This window comes from Corvus kubaryi, unplaced genomic scaffold, assembly GCF_017639235.1.
Source record: "Corvus kubaryi isolate FWS band 111438036 unplaced genomic scaffold, C.kubaryi_AGA036_p1.0 78, whole genome shotgun sequence".
NCBI classification, from domain to species: domain Eukaryota; kingdom Metazoa; phylum Chordata; class Aves; order Passeriformes; family Corvidae; genus Corvus; species Corvus kubaryi.
In genome coordinates, this window is record NW_024582065.1 from 306,189 (window position 1) to 324,245 (window position 18,057).

Below are 18,057 nucleotides of genomic sequence, written 5' to 3' on the forward strand. Positions count from 1 at the left end.
GGACACTCAGAGCAGGCAGGGAGGGCACTCAGAGCAGGCAGGGCTGGTGTGGGGTACAGGCAGGACACTCAGAGCAGGCAGGGAGGCAGCAGGGCTGCCGCGGCCCCATACCTGCGGCGGTGCCGGTGGTGTGGTCGGTCGCAGGGCCAGCGGTGGTGCCGGTGCCGTTGCTCTGTCGCTGCCAGGTGCCCTTTCCGCTGGCTGCCAGCGCACAGCCCCCCGCCTCGAAGGAGCAGGAGAGCTCGGCCCCACACGGGCCTGCTGTCTGTGCCAGGTCGTCCAGCCCCACGTCCCCCAGGAACCCATCGCGCAGCACCTCGAAAGCCACCTGCCCCCAGGCAGCGGTGTCAGACACCCCATACCTCACTGGTGCCAGGGACATGGGGGCTTGCTCCTCACCTGGTACCGCTGCTGGCCCGTGGCGGGCAGTGTCGCCCATGCCCGGTGCCAGATGCTGCCCTGGGTCCCTTGGCGGGTCCACAGCACCACGTCCTCCCCTCCCTCCGGCCGCAGCTTGAGGTTCAGGGTGCCTGGGCAGAGGTGGGCATGGGGCAGCCATCCCGCACCCCTTGGGGACCCCGCTGCCCTCAGAGTGGAGCTGGGCCGGGGCACCCCGGGAGGATGCCATGGGGCACGTACCAATCTGTGGGCCGGCCAGGCGGTACCAGAAGGAGAGACAGCGTGGGGCAGTGGCTGGCTCCTGGCGGGAGGTGAGGAGCTGGGCCCTCTGCCCGTGGCTCCATGGCACAGAGGGGTCCACAGACAAGAAGTAGCCTGAATGTTGGGAACAGCCAGGGTGGAAGGGTCACAATGTGAGTGTTCCACACCACCCACAGCCCAGATCTGCATGTTCCCAGGCTGCCCTAGGTGAGCTTGCTCCATAGGCATGGGGCTGCTGGGAGTGCACAGGGCATGTCTTGGCCCTGGGGACTGAAGGCTATGCCCTGGGCTCCTGGGTTCCCCCAAAGAGCAGCCAGCCCCTTACCTGAGCCAGTGGTGTGGTCAGAGCCATGCCCCTGCCCCATGCTGCGGACCCATTTGAAGTCACTGGACAGATCCTGGTACCAGCCACACAAGTCCCTCTCAAAGTTGCAGGACAGCTCTGGCCAGAGAGAGGTGACAGTGTGGAGGTGGAAGGGGATAAGGCACCACAAAAGCAAATGGGTCCCCTGAATGTCCCTTTCCCCCTGCTCCCCTGCCCCACTCCCCAAGTTTACCCCATGCAGGGGTCCCAGGCCAAGGCAGGATATGTGCTTGGCTCTGGCGCTCGGCCTTCTGCACCCTGGTCCTGTTCTTGGACAGAGTGACAGCCCCCAGGCAGCCCCCATGGAAAGGGTCTGGGGTCCCTCTCCCTGCCCACACACCCCTGGCCGTACCCGCAGCCGTGGGTGACACCACGTCAAGGTAGCACTGCTCGAATGTCACATTGTCAACACTGACATTCACCGTGTCCTGGAGATCCACCATTGCCAGCAGCTCGACCTGGGGGCAGCAGCCATGAGCCCGGGGTGCCCTGAGCACTGGCACTATCCCACTGAAAGCCCCCCCGGTCCCTGTGCATCCAGCCCACCTGGAAGGGCCGGCTTCTCTGGCCCAGTGGGACACGGACACGACCCCCAGCTGTGCTGCCATGACCTTGCGTCTGCCAGGCCAGCTGGGTGGTGCCAGTGGTGTGATCTGCAATGCTGACGGCGAGGAAGCCTGGAACGAGAGGTGGTGCAGAGGCTGTGGGCACCCAAAACCCCTGACCACCCTGTGGGAGCCCTCCATGGCACCAGCCCATGGTCCCAGAGTTCAGGGACACGGACGGGGACACAGACACCCCTGCTCCAGGATGATGTGATGGGGCAAAGCAGGGTTGGGAGAGGCAGCAAATGCAGGTGGGCATGGGGGGCTCTGGGGGCAGGAAGCAGGGAGGGCACCCCAGGGATGGGCAGGAGGTTACCTTGGGGGTCACTGTGGATGCGGTAGCTCATCTCCATGGTGCAGGCAGGGCCAGAGGGGCCCAGCGGAGGCGATCGTGCCTTCGCAGGACCCACCATCTGTCCTTCTCCTGTCTGGAGGGCCAGGGAAGTCCCTGGGCACAGAAACACTCTGTGAGGTGAGGACTGGGGTCCCACATCGCTGGTAGCACCCCCAGCCCAGCATCCTGCCTGGGCATCGTCCCCCACTGTGCAGTGGCACCCACTGGGCACCGGCTCTGGGGACTCCTGTGGTGCTGGGCACTGAAGAGCATTGTCTGGGTGTTGGGAACAACCTCACCTGAGAGGAAGCTGTCAGGTTCAGTGACCCTCTGCAGACCCCAGCGCAGTCGCCCCACGCTGACGTCGTGCCAGCCCCCAGCCCCTGACTCGAAGGTTGTTGTCCCTGCAAAGTCAAAGAATCCTGGTTTGGGTTGAAAGGACCTTAAAGCTCATTTCATTCCACCCCTCTGCCATGGGCAGGGACACCTTCCACTATCCCAGGTCGTTCCAAGACTTGGAACCAGACTTGGACACTTTCAAGGATGGGGCAGCCACAGCTTCCCTGGGCAACCCAAAACTCCAGGCTCAGTCTTGCCAGGCCATTGTGCTCCCGGGGGCTGTGCAGGCACTCATGTGCCCTGGCCGTGCCAGCCCAGGGGTGCCTGGTCCCCTCCACCACCAGGTACCAGAAGCTCTCACCACAGCGCTTCTCGTCGGAGCCATCAGCACACGTGTCAGCAAAGTCACAGGCCAGCTCTGCGGCAATGCAGTCCCCACTGTCACAGGCCACCTCATCTGCTGTGCAGGGGCTGGCACCTGCCTGGCTCAGCAGCGTAACCACAGGCTTCTCTGATGATGAAACAGCCCAGGATGGAGAGCAGTGGTGAAAGGGCTCAGCAACAGCATCCGTGTCAATCCTTCAAGCCACTGTCCCCTGTCCCTAAGCATCTCCTTGTCTCTCCATTTCCCCCATCCCAGCCCAGCCCAGCTCAGCCCAGCTGCCACCAGCTGAAGGGGAGCCAGGGCTCAGTAAGAACTCCTTGTGGGACAATTTTTCGCACAGAGGATGGAGTGTCACAGCCACAGAACAAAGACACCAGCACCCCAGCGCAAGTGTTCACTGTGCTGCACCCAGGATGGTCCGTGTGACGAGCAGAGGGACAGGCAAACCATGTGGCAGGTCCTTTAGGGACGGTGCCGTGGGCACAGGACACCTGGGACAGCTCCCCACACTGGAGCAGGGTGAGGGACACTGCCCACCAGCTCACCCTGCTCCTTCACACAGCCCTGGGACAGGATCAGGTCATCGATGGCCACGGTCCCCCCGCTGCCGGCCACCCCCTCGATCAGCACCTGCAGGAAAGCACCATGCCAGCAACATCAGCAAGGGGTCCTGCGCTGTATGGGGGGATTAGGGTGACAGAAGGGAGCCGTGGGATGGGGGGAGCCAGCACTGTCATGGACCGACACATATTTTCCCCTGGAAGGGACTCAGTGGGAGCAGGGGCGATGCTGCAGCTGACAGAGGTGCACAGCATGGGCTGGCATGGCCACGGTGGGCTTGGGGGATGGTGCTGCCCCTGTATGCAGCTCTGGTTCCTGACCCCGGAGACAGCCCAGCTCCCCACAGCACAGCACCAGCCCACCTTGAAGGGAACCGTCACAATGAAGTCCACTCTCTCCCGGACCCAGCAGCTGCCCAGGTCTCCTGTCCTCTCCCTCATCAGGTTCTTGGTAGAGTTGGTCACGTAGGAGATGCTGAGGTTGCTGGTGGCCGAGCCATGGAGGTGGTAGTACAGCACAAGCTGGGGATGGGGAGGAGGGTGAGCCTCAGGGCAGGGGCATGCAGCCCCTGCATCCCACAGAGGGGCTGCGAGGAGCTCAGAGCTCCCAGTGGGCACCAGAGATGTCACCAACCCTCTCCCCGCCCCGAAAACCTGATGCCCATCCCCAGAAAGGGCCGATCACAGCCCCAGCCCCACATGAGGGTCCCCACATCTGGGAACCCCATGTCCCGTCACCACTGTCCCCACATGGGCTGTGACATGAGGTCCCAGCCGTGACTCACAGAACAGGAGTTGGTGGCTTGGAAAGTGGGGCTGAAGAGCTGAGCTGTGCCACCAGCCTGTGCAGCGGGGCCACCACCCACGTGGAGGAAAAAACCTGCAGGAGATGCTGGGGCTGAGTGGAGCCGGGCAGATGGGTGGGTGCAGGACACCGCTGTCCTGAGCAGAGCCCAGGCGTGTGTCACGCCAGGGCACGTCCACCTGTGGTGGGGCTCTGCCGGGACACTGGTGCCACGCCACATACCAGCCCTGCTGTTGTTGCTGTGGTCCCGAGTGGGAATGCTGTAGGAGGTGCCCAGATTCAGACTCGTGTTCCTGCTCCACACCGGGGGCCCGGCCGCCGCCTCCCAGCCACAGAGATCATGGTCAAAGGAGCAGCGGGTGAAGTTCTCTGTGGGGAGAAGGGACAGCAGTGACCTGGAGACCGGGGTCCCAGCCCTCTCTTGGACAGGTAGGTCCCTGCAATGGGCTGGGCTGATGCCACCCCTCTGCAAACCCTCAGGGTCATTTTGCCCTCCTGTGCATGGGGCAGAACTGGGGGGATGCCTGCCAGCCTAGAGCACAGCTTTTCCCCACCAAGGCAGACCCCCAGCCCATCCGCAGGACTCCTCCCGAGGGCCAGGGGTGCTCACTGCACTGCGCCGCGCCCTCGTCCGAGCTGTCCCCGCAGTCGTCGGTGCCGTCGCAGAAACGATGCCATGCCAGGCAGAAGCCGTGGGGACAGCGGCTCTCCTGGGCCCCGCAGGCCTGCTGCCCGACCGCTGGGGTGGGGGGACACATGTCAGCGAGTGGCTGGTCCCAGAGGGACACGGTGAGCTCCCCCACATCATTCCCTGGAGTGGCTCAAGGGACAGGTTTTCACTGCCCACCTCATGCTCTGGCCAGGGCACGGTGCCCCAAGAAACAGCGAGCAATAGGAGAGCTCCCCCGGGTTTTGCACCCCACCCAGTTCCCCCAAGATCCCGGCTCATATCCCAGCAGATGTGGGACTCACCTGGTAAGCCACAGTTCCTGAACACGATGTCATCAAGTGCCACCTCTGCCCCGCAGGTGGGTGGTTGTGTCAGGGAGAAGATGAGCTGTGATGGGAGGATGGGGATGGCATGAGCTCCCAGGCCCCTTGGGGTCCCAGAGCATCCCCCAGCTCCTCTGGTCCCAGCTATGGTGACAGTGCCCGGGTACTGACACTGTCTCACCTGGAACTGCTCCTCCATCCGGCCGGGGTAGGCAACCAGCTGATGCCAGCCCTCGCTGCTGCGCTCGGGGCTCTGCCACAGCCCCACCACGTCGTCCCTGTGTGCCACAGCCAGGCGCAGCACCGGCCGCTCTGTCTGGTTCAGCCCTGAGGGAAGCCCCAAATATGCCCTTGGTACGGGGCATCTTGGGGTACCCAAAGGAATGAATGGAGCCCTGCCAGCTCTGGGGGCTGGAGCTGGGACCCCCAGGTCCCACCAGCTCTGCATGTGGAGCATGGAAGAGGCAAACAGGATGCCAAGGACCCACCCCAAGGTGCAGGTAGCTCTGTCCCTGCCATAGGGGCAGATGGCCCCATCCCTCCCCACTGCCTCCCATCCTCACTGCCCCGTAGCCGATGCTGCCTGTGCCCACCTTGGGTGCCCTCACAGCTCCCTGAGAGGTGGTACCAGGCTCTGATCTCACACGTGGCAGCTGCTTCCCGCATCTCTGGTGACCTGAGCCAGGCCGTGGCTGTGGTCTTTGCTGGGGGGGATGTGGTCACCAAGAACCAGCCTGGGGAGGGCAGAAAGCAGAGCAGGGACTGCAGCCCCATGGGGTGGCATCGGAGCTGTGCCAGCACTACTCCTGCCCCTCCATGGATCTGCTCCGTCCCCTGCACCCTACAAGGATGGGTGTCCTGTCACCCTGACTCTGGGGCACCCATAGCCCAGTGGAGCAGTGCTGTGGGTGCCCAGAACCTGCTCACTAAGCAGCTCCCTCTTACCCAGGTCAGTGCCCAGAGTGTGGTCTGAGTGAGGCCCCGTGCCCCACATGGCCAGGCTGGCCCGGCCCCGCACCCATCCATACGTCGAGGTGCCCACGTCCTGCCAGCCACAGTCACTGTCCTCGAAGTCACAGGTGAAGGGGGTGCCCAGCACTGCTGAGCCCCGTAGGTACCCTGAGAGTGGGCAGATGGAGGGTCAAGGCAGGTTTGGGGCCACCCTGGGGACCTGTGCCCACCCCAGGGAACTGCACCCACCCAGGGGACCTGTGGCCAGCCCAAGGGACCTTCACACAGCCTGGGATCCTGCACCCACCTGGCAGACTCACCTGCACCCAGGTAACCTGTGTTCACCCTGGGTACCTGCACAAGGGACCTGCCCCTCCCCCATGGATCTGCGCCCACCCTGGGGGCCCTGCATCCATCCTGGGCACCAGCATCACCCCAGGGACCTGCACCCACAACACCCCTTACTACCTCACCCCAGGAGCAGGGCCTAAGAGTGGGTCTGGGGGGGGGGTCTGGGCACCCACCACACTGGTTCTCGTCCGAGCAGTCGCTGCAGTCACAGACGAAGTTGCAGAGCTGCTCAGCCGCGCTGCTGCAGCTGTTGACGACCACGGACCCACTGGGGAGGACGGTTCTGGCTATGGGAGAGACAATGGGGCTGAAAACCCTGCAGGAACCAGGCATGGTGCCCGCAGCAAGTGACAGAGGGCACGTGTGACCTGCAGGTGACATTTGCCTGGGCACCTCGGTTTGGGACCCTGCTGGAGCAGATACTGAGCTCTCAGTGGCATCTTCCCTTGGACAGCCCCCCCCACCCGTCACTGCCCCGGCACTCCACACCTCTCACACTGCCACCTCCCACCGTCAGCCTAGGGGTGCCAGAGCCTGCCGGGGCACTGACTCTGCTATATCGCACCCGTGCTTCGAGTCCCAGCCCCATTTTGTAAGAAATGGGGAAATCTGGGCGTTTTCTGTCCCACGCTGAACAAAGCCATTGCTGATCCCCAGCCCGGTGCTGGGGGCTCCAGCTCCCGCTCACCCTGGGAACCCCGGGCTGACTTCAGCAGCAGAGCCCAGCAGGCTGGGCGGTACCTGCCCCGGCCCCCAGCGCTGGAGGAAGCTGCCGGGGAGGACCAGAGCGGAGCAGCCAGCAGGGAGACCCCTTCCCCCCAGCGACACAACCCCCGCCCGTGTCGGCAGAGCTCACCCAGCAGCACCAGGAGGGCCAGCATCGACAGTCCGCCTGCAGCCATCTCGGCCACCGCGACGGTAAAACACAGCTGGGAGAGGCTACACCGTGAGCCCCGGGCTGGAATGCGCTCCCCAGGACCTGCCTGCGTTGGACTTCAGCCCCGCTGTTATCGGCTCCCGGCCGGGCAGTGGGGTTTATGGCGAGGCTGTGCCGGCTGGGACAGCGCACCGCGATCCCGTCACGCAGCACCGCCGGCACCACAGCAGCGAGCTGCAGCCAGTGGAGACCTTCGGCTTTTCCCCACTGAACCTCTCTTCTTCAGCCCGTGTTCCACCCAGGACAAGACGGTGGGTGCCACTCTGTCTGGGATGGGGCACGGCCCGGTGGAATGCACCGGCTTGGTGAGGGACGAGGAGACTTCCTGCCGAGCCAGGGATGCTGCCAGCCCTGTGGGGGAAGCTGGAACCTCTGCTAGGGACATGGGGGTTCTGCCAGTCCCTGTGCATAAGGGGAGTGGGACAGCCTTTGGGTGCAGGGTTGGCAGTGGGCTGCACTCTGGGCAAGGAGAACAGCTGAGCTGGGAGTCAGCAGTATCTCCGGTATCCCATTTTACCCTGCCCTCTGGCAGTAGGAAGCCATTCCCTCTTGTCTTGTCACTCCAAGCTCTTGTCCAAAGTCCCTCTCCAGCTCTCTTGGAGCCCCTTTAGGCACTGGAAGCCTAAAGGAGTGCTCCCTGGAGCCTGGGGATCCCATGATGCCATCGGTAGGAGCCAGTCCTCACCCTGCCTGCTCTGCTCTGCTCTGGCTGGCAGGAGCATCTCAGCACCCAGCTCATGACTGCCACGGGGTGAAGGGGCACAGCTCCAGGGCCACAACCAGGTCATTCCTGGGGCAGAACACTCCTGGCAGAGCTCCAGCAAGGGCTGATGAGCTTGGAAGAATCATGGCTTGGAGGCCAGAGCCCCAAAGGTCACCACCAGTGTTGCCTGGTGATGGCAACTACTGCCCCCACCTGTTTCCCCACCTGGGCAGGGGAAGCAGGGGCTGCTACCCCACAGGAGCCCTCTCACCTCTGCTGCCGCAGCCACCGTGCCCAGAGAGGGCCCCTGTTGAGCAGATCCTCCCCTTGAGCTGACGGCCTTGGACTGCAGATTGCAGGGGGATTACATCAGGGACAGTAAAACACAGGCTCAGCTCCTTCTCCCAGCGCCAGCAAGGCCCAGTGGGGGTCAGCAGCCCCACATCCCTCAGCCCAGGCATGCTGGAGAGCAGAAGCCCTGCCCTGCTCTGAGCTGGCCGTGGGCCAGTGCCATGGCCACTGGCAGAGTAGTCACTGGCCTCCTGGGTGCCATGGGCAGAGCAGCTCTCACAGGTGTGAGCCCTCCCCTTTGCACTGGGGATGCTGGGCTCCCAGTATGAGATGTGGGCATACTGGAGCAGATCGAGCCAGGGGCTGTGATGGTGATCACAGGATAGTACAGAATGGAAGGCACAACTGGAGGTCACCCCATCCCACTCCTCTGCTCCAGGAGGGTTCCCTGGAGGATGTGTCCAGATGGGTTTTGAGTATCTCCACAGAAGGAGATTCCCTGATGAAGATGATGGGGACTGGACTTCCCATGAGGAGAGGCTGAGCTGGATGTGCCCAGTTTGGAGAAGGTGTAGGGGGATGTCACCCAGGTAAGCCCTGGCAGGAGGGTGCAGGAAGCCGAGCCTTCGAGCAGGGAGTGTCCCAGCAAGGGCCAAGACAAGAAGAACAGCAAATGCCACTAAAAGAAAAACCTTTTTTCCTGTGAGGGTTGTCAAAACCAGAGCAGGCTCCCAGGCTGCTGGGGAGTCCAAGTCGGGGAGATTCTCAAACCCCACCTGGTCACAGCTCCCAGCAGCCTAATTCTAGAACAGAATCATGGAATTCCCTGCGTTGGAAGGGACCCACAAGGACTATCGAGTCCATCTCCTGCCTCAGCCCTTTCCAAGGCAAATCCTGATACACCTCCTGCTGTCCCCACCCCAGACTGCCTGCTCCCATGCCAGGCCCCCCGTCAAGGGGCTGAAAACCTGGCAGGTCCCTTCCACTGCCAGCAGGCACAACCCAGAGCAGGGAAGGAGCAGCTGAGCCGTGAGCATGGCCACCCAAGCAGCTGTGCTCCCCCAACAACTTTAATTCTCACAGATACACGTGGGATGAGCCCCTGGCACCAGGAGGCCGGGGCAGAGCAACCACTGGCTTCACCAGCTTTGCCATGCCAGGGAGGTGGGAGCACCCGGCACGGGGACAGTCCGGTGATGGCGGAGAATGGGCGAGTTCAACACAGAGGAAAATCAGGAGAGCCTGGAGCACCGCCGAGCACGGGGAGCCCGCTGCCACCGCCCCGGCGCCGCATGCAGCCGTGCCAGCTCCGGGCTGGCACCACAGACAGAGGAGTCAGTACCCTTCATCTGCCCAGGTGATCTCGTAGTCGGGATACTCGGCCTTCAGCTTCTCTGTGGTCACAGCATGGTCAGCTCGTCCAAAGCCCTGCATAGGAAAGAGGGTTCCCAAGGAGAGCTGGTGGGTGACCACCTGCAGGGAAGTGTGGCAAGTCCCCAGGGCAGCTCCGGCAGACCCCAGCAGCAGAGAGACCGCAGAGCCTGTGCCAACCCCTCTGTGGCAGCTCTGCCTCACTCCAGCTGAGGCAGGCATAGCACCCAGGCAAGAGGACAGTGCCACCCTGAAACTGGGAAAACTGGGTGCACTGTGCACCACCCTGCCCTAGTCCTAGCTGGGCTCTGCACTCAGCACAGCTGGTGCTGCAGCACAGCCCTGGGCCAGGGTCAGCATCCAGGGACCCACCATGCTGGTGATGTCCCCGGGGGTGCCTCCAGTCACCCTTACAGGGCCCCTACAGCACCTGACACTCCTGCAGGAATGCTCTCAGGACACACAGAAAGTGGGGACACGGTTCTTGTGCAGCCCAATCCCCCCTGGCAGCACCCAGCACTGGGCACAGCCACTGCGGGACCCCACGGGACCCACGGGGGCTCCGTGTGTGTGGCAGCCCCACAGGCAGGTGCTGGGGGGGTTCATGGGGTGACCCCGCTCTGGCCAAGCACCGCCCACCCGAAAGGGCTCTGCCAAGTCTCCCCTCCCTGGGGCACTCGGGAGAAGCCCAGGAGCCCCGGGAGCGCCGCCCCGCCCGCCCCTTCCACCCCGAGCGGATGCGGTGCCAGCTCGGCCGCGGACAGTGGGATCCACACCGGAGAGGGAGATGCCGCGTCCACGCGTGGGTGCCCCCCGGCTTCCGCTTACCACCGAGTACCCGTAGACGTGGATCTTCCTCTCTTCGGGCCGGTGGGAGACACGGCCGCCGCCCAGGCACTCGCAGCTCAGGCCGTGCCGCGCCAGCTCCTCCGCAGTGCGCTCGAACAAGTCGGCTGCAGGGAGGGAGCGGGGGAGGGCGCGGGGACCCCCCGCCTCAGCCGGCGCCCCGGGACGGGCCAGACCCCCGGCAAGCCCCTGCCCGCCCCCGGGGCCTGCGGCCGCTTCTTTCGGCACCCCCGAGCCAGAGCCCCACCCCGCACTCCCGACTTCCCTCACCGTGGTACTCGGCCCAGCCGTGGCCTCGCACGACGTCCTTGGCGGGCGCACCGGCCCCGCGCACCCGCAGCAGAACGTACTTGAAGACGCCGTCGCCATCGATCTGCACGTCCGGCACCCGCGACAGCGCCGCGCCCGCCATGGCCGCCGCTCCTCGCCTCGTCCGGCCCGGCACCCAATCAGCGCCCGGCCCCTCCCCGCGTTCCCGCCCCCTCCGCCCAGTGCCCAATCAGCGCCGGCAGCGCCAGGCCCCGCCCACAGCAGGGGTCCCGCCGGGCGGCGGCTCCGGGGGCGGAGGCTGGGCCCGGGCCGGGGAGCGGGGCCGGGCGGGTGCGGGGACTTGGTCGCGGGCCCGGATCTGCTTCCGCTTCCCTGATCCCCGCCCCGGGCAGACCCGGCCCCGCCATGGTCACCCTCACTGGCGATTACCCCCGACCCCGGTCAGACACCCCCCCGCCCGCCCCCCGCGGATCCCGCACCGCGGCCGCTCCCCGCCCTCCCCCGGCAGCGTCCAGAGACCCCCAGGCCTGCCGCGCTCTGTGCCCAGAGACCGCGTGGGGTCCCGGGACGCCCCACGTCACCCCCAGCACCTGACGCTCCCGCAGTAACACGCCCAGGACACACAGACACGGTGGGGACACGGTCCTGGTGCCGCCCAACACCAGCCCCTGGGTATGGCCGCTGCGGGACCCCCGGCGCTGGGGGAGCCCTGGGGCAGGCCCGGGGGCCTCTGGGTGTGTGGCAGCCCGGTGGGCAGGCGTTGGGGGAGTGTGGGGTGCCCCCGCTCTGGCCAAGCACCCCTCACCCGAGGGGGCTCTGCAGGGGCTCGCCAGGCTCTGGGCTCCAGGGCAAACTTCGGGCTGTGCTCCCGTCACCCCCCGAATCCCCCAGCACTGCCGGCCGTCCGCAGCCCCCTCCCCTTGGTGTAACAGCCGGGGGGGTTCTGACAGGACTACAGAGGGGGTGCCCCCCGCCCTGCGTTCACATGATGTCGTCCAGGAGGTTGGGGCTGGCCACCCAGTCGAGGGTGCGAGGCTCGGAGGCCGCCATGATCATGCACATGAACTGCTTGCCCGTCCTCTTGTCGATGGGGTAGATGGTGGTGGGGGTGAAGCGCTTGTTGCTCTCCACGAAGTCGCAGAGCTGCTCGTAGACAGCAGGGAACTCGTGCCGCAGGAAGACGCCGCGGATGCGCAGCTCCCGCTGGATGTTGATGAAGCAAACCTCCCGCGCCTTCCGGCCCTCCTCCCCTTCCTTGTCAATGTCCGCCGTTCCGGGCGGTGGCGTTAGGATCAGCGTTTCCATGTCCCGCTCCTTCTTCAAGATCTTCTTCTCGGGGCTGGAGGAGGCTAAGGCCACCTTGGCGTATTTCCTGACCGTCGGCACCTGCATCTTCGGTGACGGCCTCTCTGGCACTTTCTGAGTGACGGCCACGGTTACATTCAGCAGGAAACATTCGTTGGGGTCGTACTGGTTGCCTGTCTCCCGCAGCTCCTGGGCATAGTCCCCCAGGTTGTCCGAGTAGCTGTCCAGCTCCCGCAGGGACAGGTACGTGGGGGACATCAGCAGGCTCTCCAGCCCAAACTGGAGAAAGTTCTCGGCCGAGCCCGCATTGGGGAAGCCCAGGAAAAGGACGCCACGGCCGCGGGAGAGGTATCCCACCTTGGCGATGCGCGAGAAAGCCTTGTGCACCTCGGTGTTCTCGCGGCAGAACTGCAGGACGTGGCGGCAGACGCTGCCCACCCGCCCGTAGACGCAGCTCGCCTTGTGCGTGTCCCAGTCCTCGCGGCGGCAGTGCCGGGAGCAGTAGTAGGTGTAGCAGCTGTGGCACGATTTGAAGTAGAGGCAGGCGTTGAACATGGTCTCCGTGCGTCGGCACTTGGCATTGGAGCACATCATCATGTCGTCCTCCTCAGCGCTCAGGTCGGGCGAGCAGTTCTCTGGCGACTTCTCGAAGGGGCCGGTGGCCGGCGGGGCGGGTGGGCGGCGCGGGGTGCCGGCATGGGAGGTGGGGCCCGGCTGCTCCTTTGTGGGTCGGGGTCCCTCGGGCACTGTGTGAGGGACCCGCCTGCCCTCGCTCCGCCGGGGGGGGCCCGAGGCGCTACTGCTTAGAAGCTGCTTCAGCTGCTCCGCGAGGCTGTCCCTGTCCCCGGCTCGGTGGCCTGGTGCCGGCTTGTAGTCAATTACAAGGTCGGTGATGAGCTCGTCCAGCTGCTCCAGGCTGCGCTGGCGCCCCGAGCCGCTTTCCCTGGGGCCGGGCTGTGGGGCGCAGGGCACAGCGTAGGGCCCGCGCTCCCGCCCCGCGTCCAGCATGTCCCAGCTGGCCGAGCGCCTCTCGCTCCGGCCCAGCCCATCGGCGCGGATGTCGTTGTCAGTGATGGTGATCTCCGGCGTGACGTACCAGGAGCGGCCTGGGGGCCCGCGGCTGCCATCGGCGTGCACCCGCTCGAGGATGGAGCTCTCGGAGAGCGACAGGGCCGCGTAGCGCTTGGGCGAGCTCGACAGGTTGATCACCACGGGCTGCCGGCGCTCCTCGGGGGATAAGGCACGGTGCTGTTCGTGGGCGAGCAGGTTCTCGTAGCTGCGCCCACGCTGCAGGGCCTCCTCCCTGCGCGCTGCTGGAGCCAGGATGTTATCCCAGGATTTGGAGTAGTGCTGTGTCTCCCGGCCCAGCCGCGGTGGAGTCACGCCGTAGCTGGCATGCCAGGAGGAGAACATGGCCTCGCGCCCGGCCGGCTGCGGGGTGAAGCGTGACAATTGCAGGCTCTGGTAGGGCAGCGTGGCCCGTTCGGGGCAGTACCAGTCCCCGAAGTGCAGGGGCTGCGCGCTACGGGGCGGGGGACACGTGCGCGACAGCACCTCCCGCTCCCGGTACTTCCCGTAGTCCTCGGCATAGAGCAGCCGGGCGGAGGAGCCGAGGGCCGGGTATGTCCGAGCGTCCTCGGCGTAGAGGGTTTTAACAGGGGTCCCACGCGGGGCGTAGTAGCGGGGCTCATCCCCATAGAAGGTGCGCGCAGGTGCCTCCTGCACCGGGTAACCCCGCGCCTCCTCCACGTACAACGTCCGGGGCGGCATCGTGTGAACAGCAGCCTTGGCCGGGTCCTCGGTGTAGAAGGGCTGGGGCACGGCGTGGCGGCTGGGGTAGGGGTAGCTGGCATAGCCAGAGCTGCGGAGGGGCATGGCAGGGCTGGGGCACCGCGCTGCCTCCTCTGCGTAGAAGAACTTGGCTGGGACTCCGGGGGCCGAAAAGGTCATGCAGCCCCTGTCCGGGTACTCCCTGAATTCCCGTGAGGCTGGCACGGGCACGGTCTGGTACGCCAGTGCCCGGGGATCTGGCTCGTAGTACTCCCCGGGGTAGGGCAGCAGCGGGGGGTCTCCGCTGTAGGAGTCGCTGGGGGTGGGCGTGCGGGACGCGGACGCCTGCCGGCTCCCTGGCACGGCCAGGCTGCGGGTGGCCCCGGGGGTGCGGGGCCAGCGCGGCGGCTCCGGACGGTTCGGGGCTGCCCGCAGGCTCCGCGCCGTGTGCACCAGCACTGCCTCGTCCGGCTTGATGTCCACTCGGCACTTGACGTGGGGGCTGGCGCCCACCTTGGCCCCCGGCCCCTCCTCGTAGCAATTGCTGCCCAGGCAGAGCGGGGAGATGCGGCTGACGCTGCTGCGCTGCGGCTGCAGCTTGATGGGGTGAACCTCGTTGGCCAGCGCCCGCAGGGGCATCGGGCCCTCGCGGCGCGGCGAGGGATCAGTGTGGGAGGGCTCCCGTGCCACCCGCAGCACCTCCCGCCCACGGCGGGCTGGCGGCGGTGATGCCGCCACGGTGATGGGCACCGGGGTCAGGGTGGACTTGACCCGCGGGGCGCTCTTGGAGCGGGCACGGCGCTTCGGCTCGCTCCGCGGCGCGGGGGCTCTGCCGCTGTAGGGGTCTGGCTTCGGCGGCGCCTGCCTGCCCGGCGGCCCCGGCGTGGGCTCGGGCATGCCGGGGCGCGGGCAGGCGCGCTCCATGGCCGAGGGGGTGCCCAGCTCTTCCAGCGAGTCGATGAAGTCGAAACTCCTGCAGTGGCGCTTGTTGAAGGGCTGCGGCTCGCGGGACAGGGAGGAGGACATGGAGGCGTCACATTGTGCCAGGGGCTGACAGACAACAGAATCCCCAGGGGCTGCTGTCGCCACCTTGATGTCTTGGTACACCGTGGACACCAGGATGTCAGGTGGGTCTGTTCGTGTCATCTTAAAAGCGACTCTTCTCCCACCAGTTCCCTGTCACACGGCCTCAGAGGACGGTAGCCCACCCTGCAAGAGAACACATGAGGCGCCTCAATCCTGGAGTGACCTCGTAGCTCCTGGCTCGGAGCTGGGGGTTGGCCATCCCTTCGGAAATGAGGGTTTGGGGGCATCCCCGCCTCCACTGCAGTTGTTCATAGTCAGTCAACTGGGGGAAGAAGCTGGAAAAAGTCTCCAGATCCAGGGTGTAAATCATGGAGTGGCTGGCAGGGCACCCACTGGGGCAGCCAGGGAACTCTGCATACCAGCTCAGCACAGTGAGAGGAGAACACAGAGTACTGTGCCCTGTTCCTGGGCCGCAGGACACAGGGACTGTCTTGCAGAATCACATGAACTGGCAGCTCTCAGCGGGGCTGTGGGGGTTCAACACCAGGGTTTTCCATGGGGAGTGTGTGCCCAGCCCCAGTGAGAGCACCGGAGTGGTGAGGAGTCTCCTGGGACTGTGTGTACCCACATCTCCACAGCAGCACTGTAGGTGGGAACAGGGCCCGGGGACAGGCACCATGAGCACCCACCATGGTGTCTGGGAAACCCCCACACTCTGGAGCTCTGTGGGAGGCAGGAGCTACAACCCCTCCCTGTGGTGGCTGCACCCACTGTGGCCCACAAACACCCCTGTGGGGGTGGTCACAGTGCTGGCTACATGGAGTTGTATCACTCTCTGGGTCTTCCAGAGCAGGGGTGGCCCCAGAGGTGGCAGAGGAGTGCTGTGGTGGGTGCCCTAATCCGCATGTCAGCAGTGACTCCTGCATCACCTCCCTGTGCCAGAGGAGCTGTGCTAGCTCAGTACCCACTGTCTTTGTCATCTTCCATGTCCCATGGCTGTGACACGTCCCCTGGGCTGGAGAGTGAGTCTGACGATGGCTCCAGCTGCTGTGGGACATGGGGTCTGACACCCACTGTGTGCCAGCACCAAGCACCGCAGTGCTCTGGGACAATGCTGTTGGGTGGCCAGGGTGGGCAGAGTCCCCAGCCAGTGTGACACAGCTGTGTGACAATGAGGACATCAGCACAAGGTTCCCACCGTGCGTGGGGGGACAGAGGAATGGGTTTGCCCACAGGACTAAGTGGGTTGTACCACTGACCTTCCCCACCAGCCCTTTGAGAGCTGCCAGGGGTTGCCACCAGCACTGAGGGATGTGCACCTTCTCTGCCCGCTGTGGGGACCCCCCAGCTGTCACCTCACCACATCCTCTGACCGTTGGGTGTTGCGGCCACCAAGGGCCTGGATGTGCTGGTGGATGCTGGCTGCTCTATGTTGCACTAAAGGTGGGTAGGAACTTGGCTTTAAAGAGCAGCAGAGGACCACAGGGAAGATATTTCTTGGAGGAAAGGGATTGGCTTTATTTGGCAAGAAGCATTGACTACGCAGAGATGGGGAGGGTTACCTCATCACCTGCACGAAAGATGGGGGGGGTGCAGATGCCAGAGCTGAGGTGACTCCAATGGGCTTGGGGTGTCTGTCCATGTGATGGGCTGGGGAGAGCAAGATGCCATGAGAAAGGAGATGGGTGTCCCAGTGCCTCCCTGCGGTGCTGGGAGGGCAGGTTTGCCCCAAAGAGGTGGCACAGTATTGGCTTTGCTGTGTTACAGTATGTGGGAGCTGGGCTGGAGCTGGCAAGGCAGCACCCCACGCCACAGCAATGGTGACAATGGCATTGGGAAGCCCATTCCTGTGGTGTCGGGATGGCTGGTAGGCAGGGAACTGTAGCCCAGGGTCCTACCTGGTCCAGCAGCAGCAGTGAGGGGGTGGGTGAGCTGAGGTGGCCGAGGGGCCTGTGGCGGCTCCATCCCAGCACTGCAAAACAAACAAGGCTCATGAGGTTCCTGGGACACCCCCAGCATGGTGGAGGGGCGGCTGCTGGGGCCATGGATGCCTTGTGAGCACATGGAGCACCCCAAGAGACCCCTGCAGCCACAGCCCTGCTGAACCAAGAAGAACTGTCACCCAGTGAGGCCACCGTGCACATCCTTGTGCAGTGAGGTGTGGGCGCTGCATCCCATGGGCACCAGTGTCTTCCACCCACCCAGCAGCACCCACCGCCGGTGGAGCTGTGGGGTTGCCATGGTTTCTCCAAATTATTCCTCCTCTGCGAGGACAGCGTGGGAGCAGGGGGAGGCTGCGTGGGGAGCTGGGGCTCTGTGGCAGCGCAGGGAGAGCAGAGCCCTCACGAAGCCACAGGAACCCTCTGCCCATCGAGGGGGGCAGAGCCGGGATGGCCGCACAGTGTTGCCAGTGCCATCACGCTCACACACCCACCAGCCTCTGACACCGACTCCCCTCCGCAGGGAGAGCGTTTTACATCCCCTCTGCTCTCCAAGCTCCCGGTTGATGGGCACCGGATGCCCCCCTCACCCCCAGCGCTGCCCACTTTCGGCAGGCACCAGCCTCCCTACCCGGGGTGCCCACACGGTGTCACCCCGCGGATGTGACACCGGCCGGCAGCGCTTGCAGAGCGGCCAGTGCCCACGGAGTGGACGGGAGCCACCCGCCGTGGGTCCTGCCCTTGCTCCCGGCACGGCCCCACACGCTGCTGCCGCCGTGAGCGCCGGGTTCCGGCAGCACGAGGGGCTGGGCCGGGGTCGACCCCGCTGCCGGAGGGACCCACGGAGGGTGACGGGAGCTGGGTCGCTGCCTGCATATGCCACGTGTGGGCTGTGCGGAGAGGGGTGTGGACCCCCACCACCGCACCCCACACTGCCCGCGCACTGCAGTGCCCTGCCTGCCCCATTACCACGGCGAGCACTGCCCGCACACTGCGCACACTGCCAGGGGACAGAGCACGCTGCCTGTGCTCTGCCCCGAGCTGCCCAAACACACGGCCCTGCCAGTGCACAGCCTGCCCGTGTTGCCCTCAGCACTGCCCGGGCACTGCCCACTCGCTGCCTGTCCCTGCACGTGGCAAGGGCTGCTGCCTGCACATCCTGCTCTTGGTGCCCTGGCAGGGCACTGCCCCGCGCACCCTGCCCGTGCACTGCCTGGGCATTGCTGCCCACCCTGCCCGCACACTGCCCAC

At 65.3% G+C, this 18,057-nt stretch overlaps 3 protein-coding genes across 4 annotated transcripts in view; all 3 read right to left on the reverse strand.

Annotated features, from left to right (window-relative positions):
• Nucleotides 1-9,239, reverse strand: part of MAMDC4 (MAM domain containing 4) — a 13,864-nt gene extending 4,625 nt beyond the window's left edge. Inside the window, exons 1-20 of one of the 2 annotated variants that reach the window (XM_042052197.1) lie at nucleotides 7,204-9,239; nucleotides 6,521-6,634; nucleotides 5,991-6,164; nucleotides 5,639-5,779; nucleotides 5,227-5,372; nucleotides 5,025-5,109; nucleotides 4,663-4,791; nucleotides 4,275-4,421; nucleotides 4,033-4,127; nucleotides 3,611-3,769; nucleotides 3,233-3,317; nucleotides 2,664-2,813; nucleotides 2,263-2,367; nucleotides 1,946-2,077; nucleotides 1,571-1,701; nucleotides 1,377-1,482; nucleotides 986-1,102; nucleotides 640-774; nucleotides 400-530; nucleotides 112-328 (exon numbers count right to left, since the gene is read on the reverse strand). In XM_042052197.1, the coding sequence (XP_041908131.1) occupies nucleotides 112-328; nucleotides 400-530; nucleotides 640-774; nucleotides 986-1,102; nucleotides 1,377-1,482; nucleotides 1,571-1,701; nucleotides 1,946-2,077; nucleotides 2,263-2,367; nucleotides 2,664-2,813; nucleotides 3,233-3,317; nucleotides 3,611-3,769; nucleotides 4,033-4,127; nucleotides 4,275-4,421; nucleotides 4,663-4,791; nucleotides 5,025-5,109; nucleotides 5,227-5,372; nucleotides 5,639-5,779; nucleotides 5,991-6,164; nucleotides 6,521-6,634; nucleotides 7,204-7,249 (2,545 nt within the window). In that variant the 5' untranslated portion in view covers nucleotides 7,250-9,239. Of the gene's footprint in view, nucleotides 1-111; nucleotides 329-399; nucleotides 531-639; nucleotides 775-985; nucleotides 1,103-1,376; nucleotides 1,483-1,570; nucleotides 1,702-1,945; nucleotides 2,078-2,262; nucleotides 2,368-2,663; nucleotides 2,814-3,232; nucleotides 3,318-3,610; nucleotides 3,770-4,032; nucleotides 4,128-4,274; nucleotides 4,422-4,662; nucleotides 4,792-5,024; nucleotides 5,110-5,226; nucleotides 5,373-5,638; nucleotides 5,780-5,990; nucleotides 6,165-6,520 lie in introns of both variants that reach the window. The other variant, XM_042052196.1, reaches the window with a different exon arrangement.
• A 91-nt stretch (nucleotides 9,240-9,330) lies between these two features.
• PHPT1 (phosphohistidine phosphatase 1) lies at nucleotides 9,331-11,153 on the reverse strand. Its single transcript, XM_042052221.1, has 3 exons — nucleotides 10,766-11,153; nucleotides 10,478-10,602; nucleotides 9,331-9,706 (listed from the first exon to the last, which is right to left on the reverse strand). The coding sequence occupies exons 1-3, from the start codon at nucleotides 10,905-10,907 to the stop codon at nucleotides 9,614-9,616; spliced, it is 360 nt and encodes a 119-aa protein (XP_041908155.1). The 5' UTR covers nucleotides 10,908-11,153; the 3' UTR covers nucleotides 9,331-9,613.
• Nucleotides 11,154-11,254: 101 nt separating this feature from the next.
• The window catches only part of AJM1 (apical junction component 1 homolog), an 8,746-nt gene continuing 1,943 nt past the window's right edge, over nucleotides 11,255-18,057 (reverse strand). The window contains exons 2-3 of the mRNA XM_042052198.1: nucleotides 16,765-16,838; nucleotides 11,255-15,049 (exon numbers count right to left, since the gene is read on the reverse strand). Of these exons, the coding sequence (XP_041908132.1) occupies nucleotides 11,747-14,986 (3,240 nt within the window). The 5' untranslated portion in view covers nucleotides 14,987-15,049; nucleotides 16,765-16,838 and the 3' untranslated portion in view covers nucleotides 11,255-11,746. The remainder of the gene's footprint in view (nucleotides 15,050-16,764; nucleotides 16,839-18,057) is intronic.

What these genes read in the sequence shown, in the direction of transcription:
- PHPT1 (XM_042052221.1), bottom strand. Translation starts at nt 10,907, where the DNA reads ATGGCGGGCGCGGCGCTGTCGCGGGTGCCGGACGTGCAGATCGATGGC. An exon ending in CGGCTGGGCCGAGTACCACG is followed by an intron (nt 10,603 to 10,765) that starts GTGAGGGAAGTC and finishes CCCTCCCTGCAG; the next exon opens with CCGACTTGTTCGAGCGCACT. An exon ending in ACGTCTACGGGTACTCGGTG is followed by an intron (nt 9,707 to 10,477) that starts GTAAGCGGAAGC and finishes TTTCCTATGCAG; the next exon opens with GGCTTTGGACGAGCTGACCA.